The sequence below is a fragment of the Bubalus kerabau genome, chromosome 8, assembly GCF_029407905.1.
Source record: "Bubalus kerabau isolate K-KA32 ecotype Philippines breed swamp buffalo chromosome 8, PCC_UOA_SB_1v2, whole genome shotgun sequence".
NCBI classification, from domain to species: domain Eukaryota; kingdom Metazoa; phylum Chordata; class Mammalia; order Artiodactyla; family Bovidae; genus Bubalus; species Bubalus kerabau.
Window position 1 is genome coordinate 31995516 of NC_073631.1, and position 20937 is coordinate 32016452.

At 34.4% G+C, this 20937-nt stretch overlaps 1 protein-coding gene across 1 annotated transcript in view; it reads left to right on the plus strand.

The window, feature by feature from the left end:
* Positions 1 to 20937, plus strand: part of ITGB8 (integrin subunit beta 8) — a 103203-nt gene that overhangs the window by 52953 nt on the left and 29313 nt on the right. The window contains exons 4-6 of the mRNA XM_055589952.1: positions 6035 to 6281; positions 7645 to 7810; positions 8396 to 8554. Coding sequence (XP_055445927.1) covers positions 6035 to 6281; positions 7645 to 7810; positions 8396 to 8554 — 572 coding nt within the window. The remainder of the gene's footprint in view (positions 1 to 6034; positions 6282 to 7644; positions 7811 to 8395; positions 8555 to 20937) is intronic.

A 20937-nucleotide genomic window follows, 5' to 3' on the forward strand; every position in this document is an offset into this window, starting at 1 on the left:
AATTAATCTTATATGTCTACACAGAAATCCAAGCAAATCAAACAAAACTAACACTAAAGTTAAAAGGCTGTGAAAGGAAAATTTTTAAATATTAAATGTAATCTAAAAGAGATCATTTCAAAGCAGCAACCTAAAACATAAACTGTCTGGCAATAAACATTCTAAAAAATGTGTAGAGTCCATTGTGCTACCTAAAAGCCAGTATGAATAAATGCAGAAAAATTCTATGTTCCTAAAAAGGAAAATAATATTATAACAATTACAGTTTTATATATATATATTCCAGTAATATAACAAAATCTAAGTGAATCAATAAATGTAAGACAATCCCAATGAAACTTGAATGCACTTTGTTGGAACAAATATTCAATGATACTCATTATACATGTATGTATCTATATCTGTCGGTCTCTCCATGAATATATAACAACCTATTTATTTAGGATACATTTCTAGTCATAGATTTACTAGGTTATATATATTATTAGATTATTCACACAGAAAAAAATCATATCCAGTTAGGCTTTCCAGAATCAACTTCGCCTATTTCTCATTCTTTTTAATCTCTTCAGTTTGTTAGGTGTAACTAGTCCATTAGCTATTTTCATTTGTTTTGTTCCTAGTACTAGAAAGCTTGAACCTTTTTCTTAAGTTTATTAACTATCTTTACCTCTCTATTTTGTGTGTGATTTGCCCATCCATACAAATTTGCTTATTTTTCAACAGCTCACAGATGAAGCTTATCATATATTGTTTGCCTCTAAAAATATGACTAATAGCCTTTAAAAATATCTTGCTCTTTTTTAAATACTTAAGATTTGAAAATTACAAGGTGCATTTTTCTACTTGTATGTTACATTTAAATTTATACACTTACATGAATTTAGTTTGTTCTCTTTTGTAGACATAATGGTGGCTGAATCCTCCTGAAACTATAAAATAATAGTTCAAAACTTGAGAAATTGTTTCAGTGCTGTAGATAAGCAATGGCAGTGGTGGTAGCGATGCAGGAGAAAAATGGCCAGACTTGAGAGATAATGTGGAGGTTTTGTCCCCAGAGATTGGTGAAATCATTATGGGGCTTGATTTTAGTCAATACTAATGAATTTGTGTATGAAAATACTGTAACTGTCAAGTGTGTATAAGTTATCCTTCCTATAGCTATGAAAAACTATATTTTTATAATCTGCATATATAGCAAATAATTATTAAAATAGGTATAATAAATTCATCTAAAAATGCACTGTGGCATCAAAGACATGCTAGCTTTGGGGCATAATATATAAAGCTGTATCTGGAATTTTACCAATTCTAGATATATATATAAACCTCATTCCTTATGATGTAAAACTCCTTTACACTCTAACACAGAGATGAGAGTTGAGGGTCTGTTATAATGCATACTATGTGTAAAATATGTTTATTCCCTAATCTGATATTTATTTGTTAGATTGATTTATAGACAATCACTTTATTTTTTGTATGATTAAAAACTCATGACCTTCTATGTAGCATCTATTAAGAATTTTTAAAAGCTTTTATGGATATTTCTATTATATCATATACTGACTAAGCTTTTAAAAGAATATTAACAATATGTACAAAATACACAAAATCAAATATTTTAAGTGAGATTTTAAAAGGACACTTTCTTTTACTTTATACTTCTTAAACTATACCTCTTTTTCTTATTTTCACCTATCAATCTTATGGAGAAATAATAACAGAAATAGGCCACTGATCCTAGTTGGTATTCCCTAAGAACAGTGAAATGAGATGAAATCTTTAGGAGGGTAGGGAAGAGAAGAGAATTCTCAATTTCTGCTTCAGAAGTAATATATGACAGTGATTAGTATAATTTATATTTCACTAACTGAAGAAAATGTTTCAAACTTGATTCATTTTAATAATGTAAAGGAAAAACTGATTTAGTGTAGCTTAATTTGAAATGTAAGATTCTTCAGGTATTCTTGAATTCAAAACTTAAAAAAAAAACAAACAGAGTCATGCATTTTTCCTCAACACCTGGCCCGTATCCCTTATTTTACCCCTACGGAAATCCAGAAATGTGCCGGAGTCTGTACCTTGATGTTTCAAACCTGTCTCATTCTTGGACCTTTTCCTTCCCCTGCTCAAAGACAATGAATAGAAATTGGCAGCTCTTTTTTCCTTTTACATGTCTCCATATTTTCTTACGAGTTGTTAGTTTCATCTTATGCAGAATATATTTTAGTGTTTTTTAGTGTTTTAGAATCTTTTCTTAGTGTCCAGACATGTTTATTGTGACTAGTTCTTCAGAGATGCTCACACCATTAGTTGAGTGATTTAAAACTCATTCTAACAACTTTAGTTCTTTGGTCTATTCAAACCAACATTGGCAATAGCTGTAAGTCGGTCTCAACTTTCCTCCAAGTCCCCTTTCTTATTCTATGTCACAAACTTTTTTTTTTGCCTTTGAAGTTAATCAAGGGAATAGGATTAGAGCCTTTAAAATCTCAAAATATGAAGATGAAGCTTTCCTGTAGCTAACGTAAGTGGTGACATAAATATTTGGGGGCCAGATGATCTCTTTTCCTCCTACAGAGAGAAACTACTAATATTTAAGATCTCCTGAACTATGCGAAAGAAATGATAAATATCAGCTTCTTACTATGGTATACATGTGGGCCCTTTCAAATACTGTATGAAAATATTCTTCAATTATAGTTTAAAGAACATTAAATGGCAGCCCACTCCAGTGTTCTTGCCTGGAGAATCCCAGGGACGGGGGAGCCTCGTGGGCTGCCGTCTATGGGGTCGCACAGAGTTGGACACAACTGAAGCGACTTAGCAGCAGCAGCAGCGTGAGTAGCTATGCATGTACCAAATCAGAGGCTTCAGAGATGAATAAACAGTTCTTATCCTAATGTTGCTTAGAATCTAGTAGTAACAATAATGGTAATAATTACTAACGTCCATATATTTGCGTGTGCGTGGTAAGTCACTTAGTCGTGTCTGACTTTTTGCGACCCTGTGGACTGTAACCCTCGAGGCTCCTCTGTCCATGGGACTCTCCATACAAGAATACTGGAGTGGGTTGCCATGCCCTCCTACAGCAGATCTTCCAGACCCATGGATCAAACCAGCATCTCTTATGTCTCCTGCATTGGCAGGCGGGTTCTTTACCACTAATGCCATCTGGGAATTTACTAGATACCAAATATTGTGGTAAATATTTTCGATAGATCACTTCAGTTAGTAGCTCTTACTCACTAAAATAATCCACCCCCATGTAACTCCTCTCTCAGAGCAGCATATAAGACTTTTCTGCTGGACTTTATATTACAATGGTGATAGCCACAGATATTGTTTTATTTTTAGATTTGATTCTTTCTCATTCAGTATATTCAAAACCTTTTTAATGTAATTTTCCCTTTGAGCCCAGTGTTGATGGAACCCCACTATGAACTGAATGAGGATTTTATCAAGGGACATAGTATCCATATTCCCATGAAAAGGTATTTATATCTACTGCCTATATGAAGAGAAGGTTTCTGCTTCATATCCAATTATCCAATCCAAAGCCAACTTGAGAGCATAACAAGGGAGTGTCATGGAGTGTCATTTGCTCATCAGCAAAATGTGGTAATCTAAGCTTGGCCCCTTCAGCTTCTTCCTTAACAAGCAGAGTGGTCTGGGGTCAGCCTATTTAGGGCTGCCCACCTTAAGCTCACTGCTTAAAGCTAATGCCAGCATCTATGTAATCCGAAATCAAGCCACAGCAGATTGCACCCTCTAAACCTGGTCACTTGGCAAGGGTTCCTAAAAGCTGTCTTCTTTACTGAGGCTAGTGAGCCTAGGATTTGCTTGCTCAGCTGTGAGCAGTTGATATATGCTGAAAAGCAAAAGTGAAGTAGCTCAGTTGTGTCCGGCTCTTTGTGGCCCCATGGACTATAGCCTACGAGGTTCCTCCATCCATGGAATTTTCCAGGCAAGAGTACTGGAGTGGGTTGCCATTTCCTTGTCCAGGGGATCTTCCTGACCCAGGGATTGAACCTGTGTCTCCTTCATTGCAAACAGGTGCTTTTACCATCTGAGCCACCAGGGAAGCCAAGGCCCCTGAATGGCTGGAGTTCCCTGAATAGCTCAGGCCTCCAAGGACTGTGCTTTTGTTGATTCTGTACAGACTCTGCCTGTGGCTGCGATAACCAACCAACAATATAACAACTCACACAATACACTGAATATCTGATGTATTTTTCAGTGACTCTGTCAAAATAGGCAGCCATTCATCTTTAGGCAAAGCCAACATAAACTACAATGATCCATCAAGGTGAAAATACCATGTGGCCAGTGCCTAATGCCTCCAGCCATATGCCTAAGTCAACAGTTAAAAAACAACTACACAAATTAAAAAAAAAATTAAATGCTGACCTACATATTAAAACACAAGTTCCTACACATGAACTACACTTCCCAACATACACCATTTCTATTTTTCATCAATTCAGCTCTGTCTACCTGATTCTATCATTCTCCTGAATTAAACTTCTCTACCCAAACTTCAGGTCACTTCCATGGGTAGGCTTTTTCATCATATACTTAGAAAGCAGAACTGAATATCTGCTCTCTGTAGGCAGCCCAGCTTCTAAAAAAAGGGAGTGAGAAAGTTGACTGGGCTGGGCTATGCAAACCCAATTTCTCCTCCCAAACTCAGGCTGATGAAACAGAGATGTTATAATAAAGAATTTTCCTGCATGTAAAGGCAAATTTAGGAATAAGTAAATAGCCACTTTCTCCCATAATTAATATTAATAAACCAAAAAGCTTACTATTTTGAATACATTCCATAATCTGGCTGAAAAACATTTGAACTATTAAATAAGTTTATAATGTTGTTATTCTTATGCTATATTTTGTTATTATGCTTAAAATATGCTATATATTTAAGCATATTAAGACTGAAAATGACTTGATAAATTATAGGATTCTTTTTCATAAGTAGATCAGGCTACTAATTATGTACTCGAATTGGTATTTATTCATTTTTTTCCATTCAAAATATTCCCCATATACAAATTATTAATGACTTACAAAGAATTTGCTGTATTGTTTAAAAAAGTAAAATTCACAAATTGTCTGTATTTAAATTGATAACTTTTTACCACGTACTTTAAAAAGTTAAGCACAGAAGTACTCATTCTGAAAGGTAACAGATCTTTGTATCACATGATAATGGACAGAGAACTAAATAAAACTGTAATGCAAAGACAGCTGTCTTTTGGAGGCTCCAACAGTTCTCCTTATGGTGACTTTCTCTTCTCATCCCGTTCCTTTGCCTCTGTGATCCCTCTTCAACATATATGTTTATTAAGCACTTATTATGCATTAGACAAATGCATTCCCCTACATAGCTTAGGTTCTCAGTGTGGCTGCTGCATATCATTCTTTAGACCACTGTCTCATTTTTTCTTACAACTAATGGTTGGGAAGAATCTTACCAAACAACTCATGATGAGGTAGTAAGTATTCTGAATAGCTTAATGCACTTCTTAGTACCAGGGTTTCTGCACCTCATACATAAATATGCCTTAACCCCAAAGAATTAATTTACACTTGCATCCAATAAGGGGTAAGTTTTCTTAGAATGCCTTTCTGGATGTCTTCAAACCTAAAAGTGACCTGCAAAAAACACATTCTTCTAGTCTCTCATAATAGAATGCTGCTTGATGTCTGGGCTGTGCTTTACTAGACACTAGAAACGCAGGTTCATATGGTGATAAATACCTTCCCTATTACATTTATACTGAGTTGGTCTGTTTGCTGTTATCTTTGCCCCATAGAATTATGAGAAATGCTTTGTGGAAGTTGGAGACTAAAACATTGGTATGTTCTTCTAACTGCCTTAAAATTATTCCAGAATATTCCCAATTTCCTTCATTATGCACAAATTAGTGATCACTGTTCTATATCTAAAATGTGACTGATTTATTGATGGCTTAACCTGAGATGTTAAAAATGAATACTACACTATGTTTGTCTTTCTTTGAACTAGGAGCTGAAGCTAATTTTATGCTGAAAATTCATCCTCTGAAGAAATATCCTGTGGATCTTTATTATCTGGTTGATGTCTCAGCATCAATGCACAATAATATTGAAAAATTAAATTCAGTTGGAAATGATTTATCTAGAAAAATGGCATTTTTCTCCCGTGACTTTCGCCTTGGATTTGGCTCATACGTTGATAAAACAGTTTCACCATACATTAGTATCCATCCAGAAAGAATTCATAATCAATGCAGGTATCTAATACTAGACATGGACTTCCTAATGCTAAACAAGTTTAAAACCTTGTAAAATCTCATTTTGGTTTTATATCAAGGCTTACTAAATTATCTATTTTTGTTTTAATTAAATGAGAAATAAAAATATTTATAGAGGAAGGACATTCCTATCTGAAAACTTCTAATATTGAAGGGGGCTTTTATTTTTATATTTTTTCACTTAGTTTTTATTACAAACATTCAATAATCAGGCTACCATATATATAAATACCTCTTTGAATATTCTGTATTTCTCTTTTTTTATTGCTCCAAATTTGCCGAAGCAAGGCTTATCAATTTTAAAGTACTTATTTTGCCAGTATTGCACCTACATTTCCATTACTGTATTGTGACTGTGTTTATAATTACATTGCTTATAATGTTATTTCAAAGAAAACTCAGCTAGCACATGGAGGGTAGGTAGGTCAAAAGATGAGTATTTGTTTGCTAAAAAGAGTTCTTTTTCTTATCATTTTGGAAGGCTGATTATAAATAGTGTATGCCCTACAAAGAAAGGAAAACCGACCTTTAAAACACGAATTTCTCACACAACATTTAGCCTGTTGAATTTTCGGAGAGCAAATATAAATGTATCCAGTTCTTCCTTAACAAAACATTTAATTTTATCATCTTCTTTCCGACTTCCATACGTTGCCCAAATCACTTTACAGGGTATACCTGTATACCAAATTTACCAAAATTTGGTATAATTTGCCAAAACAGCCCTGCTGTCTGTTGTAGTGGAAAAAGACTGATGCAGCTCCATATGGAGCTTCATACACCTTCTCCCCAAGCACAGATGCACCTGAGAAATAATCCTTACCTTTGAGGACATTATGGAATTCTCAAAACAATTTTTATGAATTTTGACCATTCATCAATGATTCTACAAGAATCACTTTAAAATTAGCAAAATATTTTAAAATATCTAACCAAAGTATAGTATTTTAACTAAATTCCTAAAAATATTTCCCCAAAATGTTTTTCAGTTGTTCCATGAACCAATGTGATAGGAAATCACTGAAAATTCTCATCTCCTCTTAAAAATTAATAGTCTATATTAGCATAATAAAAGCCCTTAGTTGTCCTATATTAAAGGAACATGCTTAATCTTCTTTATGTTTTGAAACCAAGCCATTATATTCCTACCTGCAAAGAAATATTCAGCAATATTGAGCTTTTCTCTGATTTTATAAAATACAGATTTTTCTCTAATAAAGTTTTATTGGCAAAAATAAAGTATTCCCTTCTCACATCAGCCACACACTTTTACATGAGTAATATTTCGGGTCTTTGAAGGACACACAGCAGAACAATTTGCATTTCTTCTTTACCCATACAGTGACTACAACTTGGACTGTATGCCTCCCCATGGGTACATCCATGTGCTGTCTTTGACGGAGAACATCACTGAGTTTGAAAAAGCAGTTCACAGACAGAAGATCTCTGGAAATATAGATACACCTGAAGGAGGTTTTGACGCTATGCTTCAGGCAGCTGTCTGTGAGGTAAGAAGTTTCATATTATTGAGTGTTTGCTCAGATATAAAATTCCCCAAGAATTTATGATTTCTCTGTGATTTGTGGAGTGAAACATTGCATAAAAGAATACATTCTTCTCCTATCTCTTGTTTGTCACCAATGATACTCATTTTGGTATGTGTGCAGGACAGAGGGACTAAATTAGGAGAAGTTTATAAATAGGAAAAGATGTAAGGGAAAGAAAAACTTATGTTCTTGGAAAATCATTTCCAAAAGGGCTGCTCTTTTCTCTCACTACTCTGCAAGGAAAAACCAGAAATAGCTTGTTGTCCTACTCACATCACATTAGACAGTCTGAACTTTGTAAACCTGGCCTTTTCTTCCTCTGTTGGAACACCAGAAGTCTCTTGCCAGGAACTAGTGTGGTTTAATGGCTGTGGAAGAGGATATACAAATAAAAGTTAATGCTATTTGTGAAACAGCATTGAATTTATGCACATAAGTCTAGCCTGACTTAATGTTCGTTAACTTATATTTAATGTTTACTTGAGGTACAGACCACAGTAAAGATCTATCTTATTGTACAAGATCTAATTACATGTTTATTTTAAGAGTCATATTGGATGGCGAAAAGAAGCTAAAAGATTGCTGCTGGTGATGACAGATCAGACATCTCATCTTGCTCTCGACAGCAAATTGGCAGGCATAGTGGTGCCAAATGACGGAAACTGCCATCTGAAAAACAACGTCTACGTCAGATCAACAAGCATGGTAGAGTAACAATAGCCTATTAGTAATTATGACTCTTTGGGTTAGTATAAGTTTAAATTGGCAAATTCAGCTGTCCCTGTACCAAGAAATTACCTAAAGGGTCATGATCCAGAGTCAGGACAAGTCATGAGAGACAAGTTACAGAACAATGCAATCTATAAATTTTGATCAATAAAATGTAAGGCTGAAATACATGGATAACATCTAGTAGCTGACTCGCCAATATCCTACAAAACAATGTATAATTTATGAAAATAAAAGTGATAGAAAAGCTTACTTTTTTATGCAACTGAAGAACCTTCAAAGGAAAAGAGCATATACATATACCTTTGCCTGACTACTTGTAGCTAGTTCTACAGGGTTAGTATTGAAAAACATATTAGAGATGAAGAGAAGTGTATTTGGCCTGAGGAATCCTCAGAGAAAAATAGAATCTAAGTATAGACTAGGGGGAAAAAGGAGTAAAACAAGGTTGGCTTTCAATATTTTATATTTCACTCCTTCCTTCTGAAGTTTATCTGTATTTGGGCTTCCCTGGGTGGCTCAGATGGTAAATAATCTACCTGCAATGCTGAAGACCTGGGTTTGATTCCTGGGTCGTGAAGATCGCCTGGAGAAGGGAGCTTCCTGAGGGTTAGTTTCACCTCTGAATCATATATTTAAATACAATCTCCTAGAGCCATATTTCCCAACATTAGCTATTCTACATGTAGAAAATCAATTGCATAAAGCATCATTTATTTTTGATGTGATCCCTGTTTATACATGCATGCAAATGTTAGAACAAAAGCTTCCAAATTTGTGGCACCTAGCTCTTAGTAAATCTTTACCCTGGTACACATAGGCAAAACAAACAGACAGCCTGACAGTTCTGTTTATTAAGTAGTTAGGGCCAAATAACATAACTATTTATGTTCTAAAAACCTAGTAGCCAGTTAAAACAATAATATAGATGAATCATTTGTGTCATTCTTAGTTATAATGGGAACTTCCCAAGCCTTGGAATCAAACAGGACATAGCCACCCTCATTTTCTGTTACATACTGATTTTCATGCTGCTTAGTTTTGCTAAGATATGACATCATGTAAAAGAACAGAGCCAAATGTAATCATAAAGCAGTGAACCACTTCCAGCTGGTAGTTCATGGATACTTGACAGATGTCAAGTATTACTATGCTTCCCTTAAATATTTAAGATATTTTGCAGCACCCTGGTGAGTGTACCACAGTGCTTGAAGACACCTCATGCACAGTTTGGGAAATGTAATATCAGAAGCATATAAATTATGATGAAATGTGTGTGGTTCCTATAAGTGAAATTTAAATAGTTTTAGTTAGTTCATCTTAAATGCCCTACCAGACTTTTTGAAAGTCTAAAGGAACAACTGCATTACCACATAAAACAAGATCAACCCTTGGTTGGTTTCGATTCTTGAAAGCAACCTCAACATTTAAAGATTTTTAAAGTAGCTAGAATATGAATTTTAAAATCTAGGATTTGGAATTATTCCCTTAGTGTCTTTCTCATTGTTGATTCTCTCCTACTCAGTCACATTTCACTTCAGTAGATTCATCCATTTTAGTCATTTCTTATCTTTCCTTCTGTTCAATCTCTTTTAATCTGAGATAGAGTTCTAATTCATTTACTGGGAGTTGAGAGAAGACAAGAGGAACCATTCTATTGTGAGAAAAGTACAAGCTTTTTTGAAAAATAATAATTACATTATTCTCAAAATGCATTGCAATTATCCTTTTAAAGTTTTGCCAAGTCACTGAAGTCAGCTCTCCACAACTGTACTTTAGATGGTGCTGCTGCTCATCTAGGAAGGATTCCTTAAAGCAAAGAAATGTTCTCATACTTTTAGACATATTCCATGCCATATAACCTTATAGAAACAAAGTATAATTCTGGTGGAATTTTACACAGTGTTTGGACTCATATATCAGGAATTTGGACAAACTATCATGAAATGTATTTGTCTTCTTGAACACTGTTTTACCTACTTAAAAGAATGAACATGTCACTGATACCTTCCACATGTCACTGATAGCTACTGAATAAACCAATATTGCTACTACCTTAGAAGAATATTTTACCTCATTTATCCCAGGCCTGTGTTTTAAGGATGCCTTTCCTAAGAAGTCTTATTCCCTTCATTTCCAGGGACACTGCCCTAAAACAAAAGAAACTGAAGCATTTTGATTGATCCCTTGACTGTGCATTTATACACACAAGATGTACTACTGCTCTGAAACCTCCTCTATCCAAAGCTACCCTGAGCCTAACTCGAAGCATATTTATCTGCTCATATTAAAATGACTTCTATTCTCTCCTATTCAGCCATTATAGAGGAATTTGAAAAGATAAAGTTTAGATAAGCAATAAAATATTTTGCTTCTTAGTTTCATCTCCAGCAGCCAATACCAGTAATGTTGAATAGTATCTGGGCCTCTTGGTCCAAGACTCTGGTTCTTTCATTTATAAAAGGTAATAATTGATAAAAGGCATTTCATATGTCTAATTTACATCATCCAGAGTTCTACTGCTTATTCACATAGCTATTTCATGAGGATCAATGTGAATTTCAGAATAGTAACATCTACCATGTTTTGAGATTTTATTAACTGAAATCACTGTTGCTACATACAGTATCAGTATAGTGCATACTATATGAAATTTATCTTTATAACAACTTGGTAAGGTAGTCATAAATATCTTTCTTTTATAAACAGAAAAACTGAGGGTATAAGAAATTAAGAAACTTGACTGAGGACACACAGCTAAAAAGTTAATCAGTGGCAGAATCAGGGTTTAATCCAGTTCAATCTTTTAATAAATACATATTCTTAACTTCTTTGCCATACTGTCTCAAGGGATACCTAGAAGAAATAAGGTGGTGAAGTTCTTGGTGTAAATTTTACTCTACTTTCTAGTTGCAGTCTTACTTATAGAATAAATAAATAAAGTAGATAATTTGTCTTATATATATTACATGATGAGATAAAATTTTAAATAATTTATATTTAAACATTGCTATATTTTATATATGACCATTGGCAAATAATGTTATAGTATTAACTAAATTACATTTTCCACTGCTTTTTCTCCAAGTGCCAGAATGAAAAACTTGAGTAGTAATATAGTTTTATAATTTACCAGTTATAATTTATAACAGTTTAAAATTTAAAAATTAATTCTAAAATGGTAGAGGTTAGTATAAAAATTATTAATGGTGTAGAAGACAAGTTGTTGATACTGAGGCTTTAGAATTTCATCCTGTTTCCCTACCCAGCTCCTCCAGGGTGATTCCCAACCTCATTCAGAGCCCTCTTCACAACCATTCACCCCCACCCTCAACTACGAGTAATGCCAGAGTCTCCAATAACAATGAAACGGGCCCAGGGAGCAAGTATTTGGAAGAGGCAAACAGGTCACACAACAAACCATTATTAATGAGATTTTTAAATATTGCTGTGACTCTCAGTCCTCATGGAGAGATGCAAATAGGTGAGATCCTACCACACTGCTAATTGTATTTAGTAGCTTAGATTTGGTGTTTCTGTCTCTGAACCTTTTTTTTCTTTTTGTGCCTCATCATTTTAAGGTCAGTGATTCTTCACTCCTCCTCTCATTTAACTCCCCGGAAGTCCTTTAATTTATTTAGTCTCATAGAAATTACTAATATGTCATAAGAATAATAAAGTTAATTCTAATATGGCTAAACTAAAGCATATAATCAAAACTTTCACCCTATTTCCTGATTCATACTTCATTTTTCTCTGCTTAACACTGTATAAAAAAATTTCAAAATTAAACAGATAAGATTAGTTTAGACTGTTAGCACCTCTGGGTTTTATGAACATGCACCATCAGCAAAGTAAAGGGAATTTCACCCAGGCAAAAAGCACCTAGAAAGTTTTAAGTTTATATGCAATTTTTTTTTTTTTAATACTGTTACAACGTTTAGTTTAAGGTAAGAGAGAACTGTCAGCAAGAGAAAAACAGAGTCACATACAGGGACCACCCATAAGGCTATCAGCTGATTTTACAGCAAGTTTTACAAAACAAGGGAGTGACATGACACACTTAAAAGTGCTGAAAGGAAAAAAACCCTACAAGCTAGGATACTCTGTACAGCAAGTTATCATTCAGAATTGAAGGATATATAAAGAGCATCTCAGATAAGCAAAACTAAGAGAGTTAATCAATATTATCCAAACTTAAATGTTAAATGAAAAAGAAAAGGCTGTAACAAAGAAATAAATTATAGGAAGGGGGAAACACCACTGGTAAAGGCAGATATATAGCAACATGGTAGTTCAACTACTTAAATAAGCTAGTGAAAAGGTTAAAAGACAAAATTATAGAATCAACTAAAACTATAATAAGTAGTTAAGGGATAGGCATGAAAATGTAAAACATGATATCAAAAACACAAAAGGTAGAACGGGAATAGTAAAAAATTTAGCTCTTCTACAGTATGTTTAAACTTAAATGACTATCAGCTTAAAATAAGCCAACATAGTTACACATCAACATGTATGAACTCCATGGCAACCACAAATCAAACACCTACAATAGGTATACAAAAGCTAAAATGAACAGAGATGAACTAAAGTCATACACATGTATACCTGTGGCAGATTCATTTTGATATTTGGCAAAACTAATAGAATTTTGTAAAGTTTAAAAATAAAATAAAATTAAAAAAAAAAGAAAAAATAAAATAAAGTCTACTACTAAACTAAAAAGAGACTAAAACTAAAAAGAGATGAACACAAGCATACTACTTAAAGCAAATCATCAAACTACAAAGGAACAGACTAAAACAGACAAAAACAGAGAAACAACCAGAAAAAAGTAACAAAATGGCAATAAGCACATACCTACAAATAATAATTTTGAATATCAATGGGCAAAATGCTCCAATCAAAGGGCATAAGGTGGCTCATTGGATTAAAAAAAAAAAACAAACTATCTACATGCTGCTATAAGACACTCAAGTGAGAGCTACAGATACACAGACTGGAAGTAAGGGGTTGAAAAAAGATACCCTATACAAACGGAAACAAAGGAAAGCTGAGGCAGCAGACCTGTATCAGACAAAGTAGACTTTAAAAGAAAGTCTGTAACATAAGACAAATAAGGGCATTAAATATTATATAATGTAAAGGGATCCATACAAGAGGAGATTACACTTATTAACATATATATGCCCAATACAGGAATACACACACACACACACACACACACAGAAATAAAGGAAGAAATGGACAGTAATACAATAATAGTAGGACACTTTACCATCCCAATGACATCACTGGGGAGATCATCCAGACAGAAAATCAATAAGGGAACAGTGGCCTTAAATGAACCATTAGACAGTTGTAGGTATCTACAGGACATTCCACCCCAAAATAGCAGAATGCACAATCTTCTCAAGTATACATGAAACATTCTCCAGAGACCACATGCCAATTGCCTCAACAAATTTAAGAAGATAGAAATTATATCAAGCATCTTTTCTGACCACAATGACATGAATCTAGAAATCACTTACAGACAGAAAAGTGGGAAAAGAACAAAGACATGGAGACTAAACAATATGCTAGTAAGAAATCAGTGGTCAATGAAGAAATTGATGAGGAAATCAGAAAATAAATTGAAACAGATAAAAATGGAAACACAAAACTCTAAAATCTATGGGATATACCAAAAGCAGTTCTAAGAGGGAGGTTTATAGTACAGGCCTATATCAAGAAATTAGGAAAAATTTAAATAAGCAGCCTAACTTACCATCTAAAGGAATTAGGAAAACAAACACAAAGTCCAAAGTCAGCAAAAGGAAGGGTATAATAAAGATTAAAGCGGAAATAAATAAATTGATGTTTATTTAATTTATTAAACTACAATAGAAAAGAACAACAAAACCAAGAGCTGTTTTTTTTTTTAAGATAAAATTAATAAACTGTTGACCAGGATAATTAAGAAAAAAAAAGAGAGTACCCAAATACACAAAATAAGACATGAAAGAGAAGTTCTGCTATAATCACAGAAATACAAATGATCATAAGAGAATACTAAGAACAGTTAATACCAACAAATTGGACAAACTAGAAGAAATAGGTAATTTCCTACAAGTACATAATATTCCAAGACTGAATTAGGAAGAAATAGATAATTTGAACAGATCACTAACTAGTATTGATACTGAATCAATAATCAAAACCTCCCAAACTAAAGTCCAGGACCAAAGAGCTTCAGGAGAATGCCACCAAACATACAAAGAAGAGTTAATATCTATCTTTCTTAAACTATTTCCAAGAATTGAAAAGAAAACACCATTTCCTGAGCAACTTTCACTTTCATTTTTTTCACTTTCAAACACTTCCAAATTAATTCTATGGGGCCACCTTCACCCTGAAACCAAACTCAGACAAAAACAATACCAAAAAAAAAAAAAATACCAGTCAATATCTCTGATCAACATAAATCATTATATCACTACATGCAGATAACATGATACTATATATAGAAAACCATAAAGTCTCCATCAAAAAACTATTAAAACTAATAAATTAATTCAGTAAAATTTCAGGATACAAGATTAATATACAAAATCTGTTACTTTTCTATACACTAATAATATATTAGTATATATTTTCTCAGGAACAGAAAGCAAGACAACAACTTTATTTAAATTTGCATCAAAAGGAATAAAAATACCTAGGAATAAACAACCAAGAAGGTGAAAGACCTATGCTCTGAAAACAATAAAACATGATGAAGCAAATTGAAAATGACAGAAAGAAATAGAAAGATATCCCATGCTTTTGAGTTGGAAGAATTAGTATTGTTAAAATGGCCATACTACCCAAAGCCATCTACCCAAAGATGTAATGCAAATTCTCAATTACCAATGGCATTTTTCACATAACTAAAACAAATTATTCTAAAATTTATATACAATCACAGAAGACCCCAACTTGCCAAAGAAATACTGAGAGAAAAAAACAAAGTTGGAAGTATCATTCTCCCTGACTTCAGACTATACTACAAAGCTACGGCAATCAAAACAGTACGTACTGACACAAAAACAGACATATAGATCAGATACATAGACAGTCCAAAAATAAACCCATGCACATATTGTCAATTAATCTATGACAAACGGGGCAAGAATATACAGTGCAGAAAAGACAGACTTTTCAACAAATGGTGTTGGGAAAACTGAGAGCTACATTCAAAAGAATAAAACTAGAACATTCTTTTTTTCACATCATATTAAAAAATAAACTCAAATGGATTAAAGACCTAAATGTAAGACCAGAAACCACAAAACTCTTAGAAGAAAACACAGGCAGTATGGTCTTTGATAAAGATCTTAGTACTATTTTTCAGACCTGTCTCCTCAGACAAGGGAAACAAAAGCAATAAAAACAAATGGAACCTAATCAAACTGAAAAGCTTTTACACAGCAAAAGAAACCATCAACAAAATGAAAATGCATCCTACTAAATGTGAGATGTTTGCAAATGATATGTCTAACAAGGGGTGAATATCCAAAATATATTAAGTTAATACAACTCAATATCGAAAAACAAACACATGTATTTTAAAAATGGGCAAAAGACCTCAATAGGCATTCTTCCAAATAAGAAATACAGATGGCCAACGGGCATGTGAAAAAAGATGTTCAACATCACTAATCATTAGGGAAGTGCAAAATAAAACCACAGTGAGATATCACCTCATACCTGTCAGAATGGCTATTATCAAAAAGACCACAAATAACAAATATAGAAGAGGAATGTAAACAAAAGGGAATCATAGTGCATTATTGGTGGGAATTTAAATTGGTACAGCCACTATGGAAAACAGTACTGAGATTACTCAAAAAATTAAAGATAGAACTAAGATACGATCCAACAATTCCACTCCTAGGCATATATATCTGAAGAAAATGAAAATCAAAAAGATCTATGTACCTCAATGTTCATAGGAGCACTGTGTTCAGAAGTCAAGATAGGAAAGCAATCTGGCCATCAAGAGATAAATGAAGTTTGTGGTGTGTGTATATATATATATATATATATTTTAATGGAGTCTTACGCAACTCTTGAATGAACTATTGCCATTTGCAATAACACGGATGGATCTAGAGGGTATTATGTTGAGTAAAATGAGTCAGACAGAGAAAGACAAATACTGAACATTTTCACTCATATGTTGAATCTGGAAAAAGAACAAATGAATGACTATAACAAATCAGAAACAGATTCACAGATACAAACTGGTAGTTACTAGCAGGGAGAGGGATGATGGAGGGGCAAGATAAGATAAAAGAATTAAGAGGTACAAATTATTAGGTATAAAATAAGATACAAAGATGTAACGTACAACACAGGGAATATAGCTAATATTTTGTAGGCTAGGCTATTATAGCTAATTGCTTATAATCTATAGAAACAGTGAATCACTATGTTGTACACCTGAAACTAATATAATATTGTAAAGCAACTATACTTCAATTAAAATAATATGTACATGTGTGTGTATCACAGCTTTTAAAACTAGCAAAATGCCTGATTTTTAGCTTGCTACTCTACGATCTGTTAGAACTGTAAATGCCATGTGAACAATAAGGACTTCAATAATAAAATTAGAGTAGACCTAATTTGAATGCTTCTCATGCTTGCAGAAAACTAGCCAGGAAAGTATTTCTGCGAACAGTATTTAGGTGTTTTTTTTTTTTTTTTTTTTTTTTTTTCCTAAAAAGTGAAAGCAAAGTTGCACATAGAATCACCTGGGCTAGGCTCAAAGTAGACTCACACTGCTTCTAATGCCCCTAAAAATGAGAAAAAATAATGATTTCGCAAAGTAACTCAACAAAAACAAAAACTGATGAACATATTTATGAAATAGAATGTTGTAAATAAATTATGTTTGGTTAAATCATGTTTAAAAATGCAGAAAATTTTTTATTACCATTCTCATTGAACAGCTTACAAAAAATAATTAGTCCATGCCCCTCATTCACTAACTAAGGATATCAAGAATGCAGCGGACACCATGTTGACAGGAGCCACAAATTCAAACACTTCAGGAGCCAGGTGCAAAAGGTAAATACATGAGGCAAGTCAAAGCATATCCAACAGCCCAGCATCTAGCCTTTAGTGCTGCTGCTGCTAAGTCGCTTCAGTCGTGTCCGACTCTGTGCGACCCCATAGACGGCAGCCCACCAGGCTCCCCCGTCCCTGGGATTCTCCAGGCAAGAACACTGGAGTGGGTTGCCATTTCCTTCTCCAATGCAGGAAAGTGAAAAGTGAAAGTGAAGTCGCTCAGTCGTGTCCGACTCTTAGCGACCCCATGGACTGTAGCCCACCAGGCTCCTCCGTCCATGGGATTTTCCAGGCAAGAGTACTGGAGTGGGATGCCATAGCCTTTAGTAATGGTCTCCAAATGTCTTTTACTGAAAGCTGTCTTTTATTAAGCAGCTACGGTATTTGCTCCTTTACACTTAGGGAGCACCATCCAACATCCCAGTGAAGTATAGATATTGCTATTACCTCCATTTTATAAGTGAGAAGATGGAAGCACTAAAAGAATCAGGAACTTGTCTGTGGTCACACAGCCCAACATAGCAGTGTCTAGGTAAATGACAAGCAATGTGACATCAGGACATGAGCCCCTCAGTTCAGTTCAGCTCAGTCACTCAGTCGTGTCTGACTCTTTGCGACCATGAACCGCAGCACGCCAGGCCTCCCTGTCCATCACCAACTCCTGGAGTCTACCCAAAATCATGAGCCCCTACTTATCATTAATTTGGGCTTAATAATTAGAAAATGGTAAATTAAACACGTGTTAACCCATTTAATCCCCACCATAACCCTGCGAAGTAGATACTAGATACTAGTATTTATACCTCTTTTACATATATAAAAACTATATCACAGAGAGGTAAAGACAGATTCCTAGTGTCATGGAGCTAATAATTGCAGAACCAAGAGTTGAAGCCCCAAGTGGTCTATTTCCAGGGCCCTGCTCCTGGTATGGCTCTCAGCCAGAACAATTTTGTATCCTGCCTCCATGAAGATGTTTCAATGTCCACAGATATTTTGGTTGTTACAACTAGGGGAGGAGGGACATATTGGCATCTAATAGGTAGAGGCTAGGAACATCGCTGAGTATCTTATAACACACAGGATAGTCCCACACCACAACACAAAATGTAAATAGTGCCACTGATGAGAAACACAGGCTTATGAGATTATCACTGTGCAGCCATATAGATAGAAAAACAGGCCAATGGGAGAGATGGAGACTGACAACACATAAGTCTTCATCTTTAAATAAATCTGTGCTATCAGATTGTTTTCATGCTCTGTCATCTAAAAATCGATTTATAAAAAGTAATGAAAAAATAATCCAGATAATTGAGTGCTTTCACTTAACCAAGACATTTTTTCATATCTTATTATGATATGCAATACTTCAAATTCTATATTATCATATAACTTTTTATAATGAATCTCAGTTTTATGGAGAATCTTAAATGCTTATTTTTTGTCACTACATAGGTACATTATTAAAATTCATACATCTCTACACAGTTATTTCTTTAACCAAAACTGTTTCCGTTTAATCTTTCTTACCTCCTCTTTCCTTCTGACATTTTAAGTTATTTCTCACAAATCACAGTGAAGGTGTTGGTGAGGAATAAAAATGTGAAAGGAATCCTTTTGCCCTTAACTACTTAGGTGCTGCTTTGGCACATTGCTTTCTCTTCTCCCTTTTGGCCATGAAATTCTTGTTATTTCTATTAATTTTTTTCAACATTTAGAGAAACAATATGTAATGGGTTAGATAGAGGGGGAGTTACGGAGAAGGCGATGGCACCCCACTCCAATACTCTTGCCTGGAAAATTCCATGGACGGAGGAGCCTGGTAGGCTGCAGTCCGTGGGGTCGCTAAGAGTCGGACACGACTGAGCGACTTCACTTTCACTTTTCACTTTCCTGCATTGGAGAAGGAAATGGCAACCCGCTCCACTGTTCTTGCCTGGAGAATCCCAGGGACAGGGGAGCCTGGTGGGCTTCCGTCTATGGGGTCGCACAGAGTCAGACATGACTGAAGTGACTTAGCAGCAGCAGCAGCAGCAGAGGGGGAGTTAAGGCTGAGGAGTAGTGACATCACCAAACCAGGACAGCTGGCTGAGAGGGAGTATTCCTGCTAGTGAAATACAAGACATAAAAGGTAAAATACTTAATACTTAAAAGATACTGTGCTTCATGGGAGAAAGGGGAAAGGGTTCAACAATGGCCATTAATCCACAACTCTCTTGTTAACAATGGTTTATTTAAACATCTGTTAAGCATTTGTAACTTTAACAAATTGGCCTCAAGGTACTTAAAATTTTCTTTTAAAACAGTTCTTTCTAGGGTTAAAAAATGTGTTCTTTTAAGCTTAAAAATACACTGACCTTCTTAATGATCTTCTGAGAAAAAATAATTTTCCCTGTTTTTGAGGAGGAGAAAGAAATTAAGAAGGCTCCAAAAACTGCTTACATTTTGGAACTGCTTTTTTTTTTTTTTTTTTTTTTTTTTTTTTTTTTTTTTAATTTTATTTTATTTTTAAACTTTACATAACTGTATTAGATTTGCCAAATATCAAAATGAATCCACCACAGGTATACATGTGTTCCCCATCTTGAACCCTCCTCCCTCCTCCCTCCCCATTCCATCCCTCTGGGTTGTCCCAGTGCACCAGCCCCAAGCATCCAGTATCGTGCATCGAACCTGGACTGGCAACTCATTTCATACATGATATTTACATGTTTCAATGCCATTCTCCCAAATCTTCCCACCCTCTCCCTCTCCCACAGAGTCCATAAGACTGTTCTATACATCACTGTCTCTTTTGCTGTCTCGTACACAGGGTTATTGTTACCATCTTTCTAAATTCCATATATATGCGTTAGTATACTGTATTGGTGTTTTTCTTTCTGGCTTACTTCACTCTGTATAATAGGCTCCAGTTTCATCCACCTCATTAGAACTGATTCAAATGTATTCTTTTTAATGGCTGAATAATACTCCATTGTGTATATTGATTTTATGTGTGTTAAGTATAAGCTGGTCAAAAACATGTGGATTAATTTTTCCATAAAATATGAATGGTTTTAAAAATTAAGAAGGGGGAATGCTTGGCAAACTCTGATTATTTTTTGTCAAAGCAAAAATATTTGAAAAGCAGTTGTTGCCATTAGAAAATATTCCTAGTACAGCTAGATACAATTTTTATCATAAACTGATAACCAGGATTTGAATACAGGATTTTCTTCTTTTAAATAGATTTTGTACTACACCATGTTACATAGCAA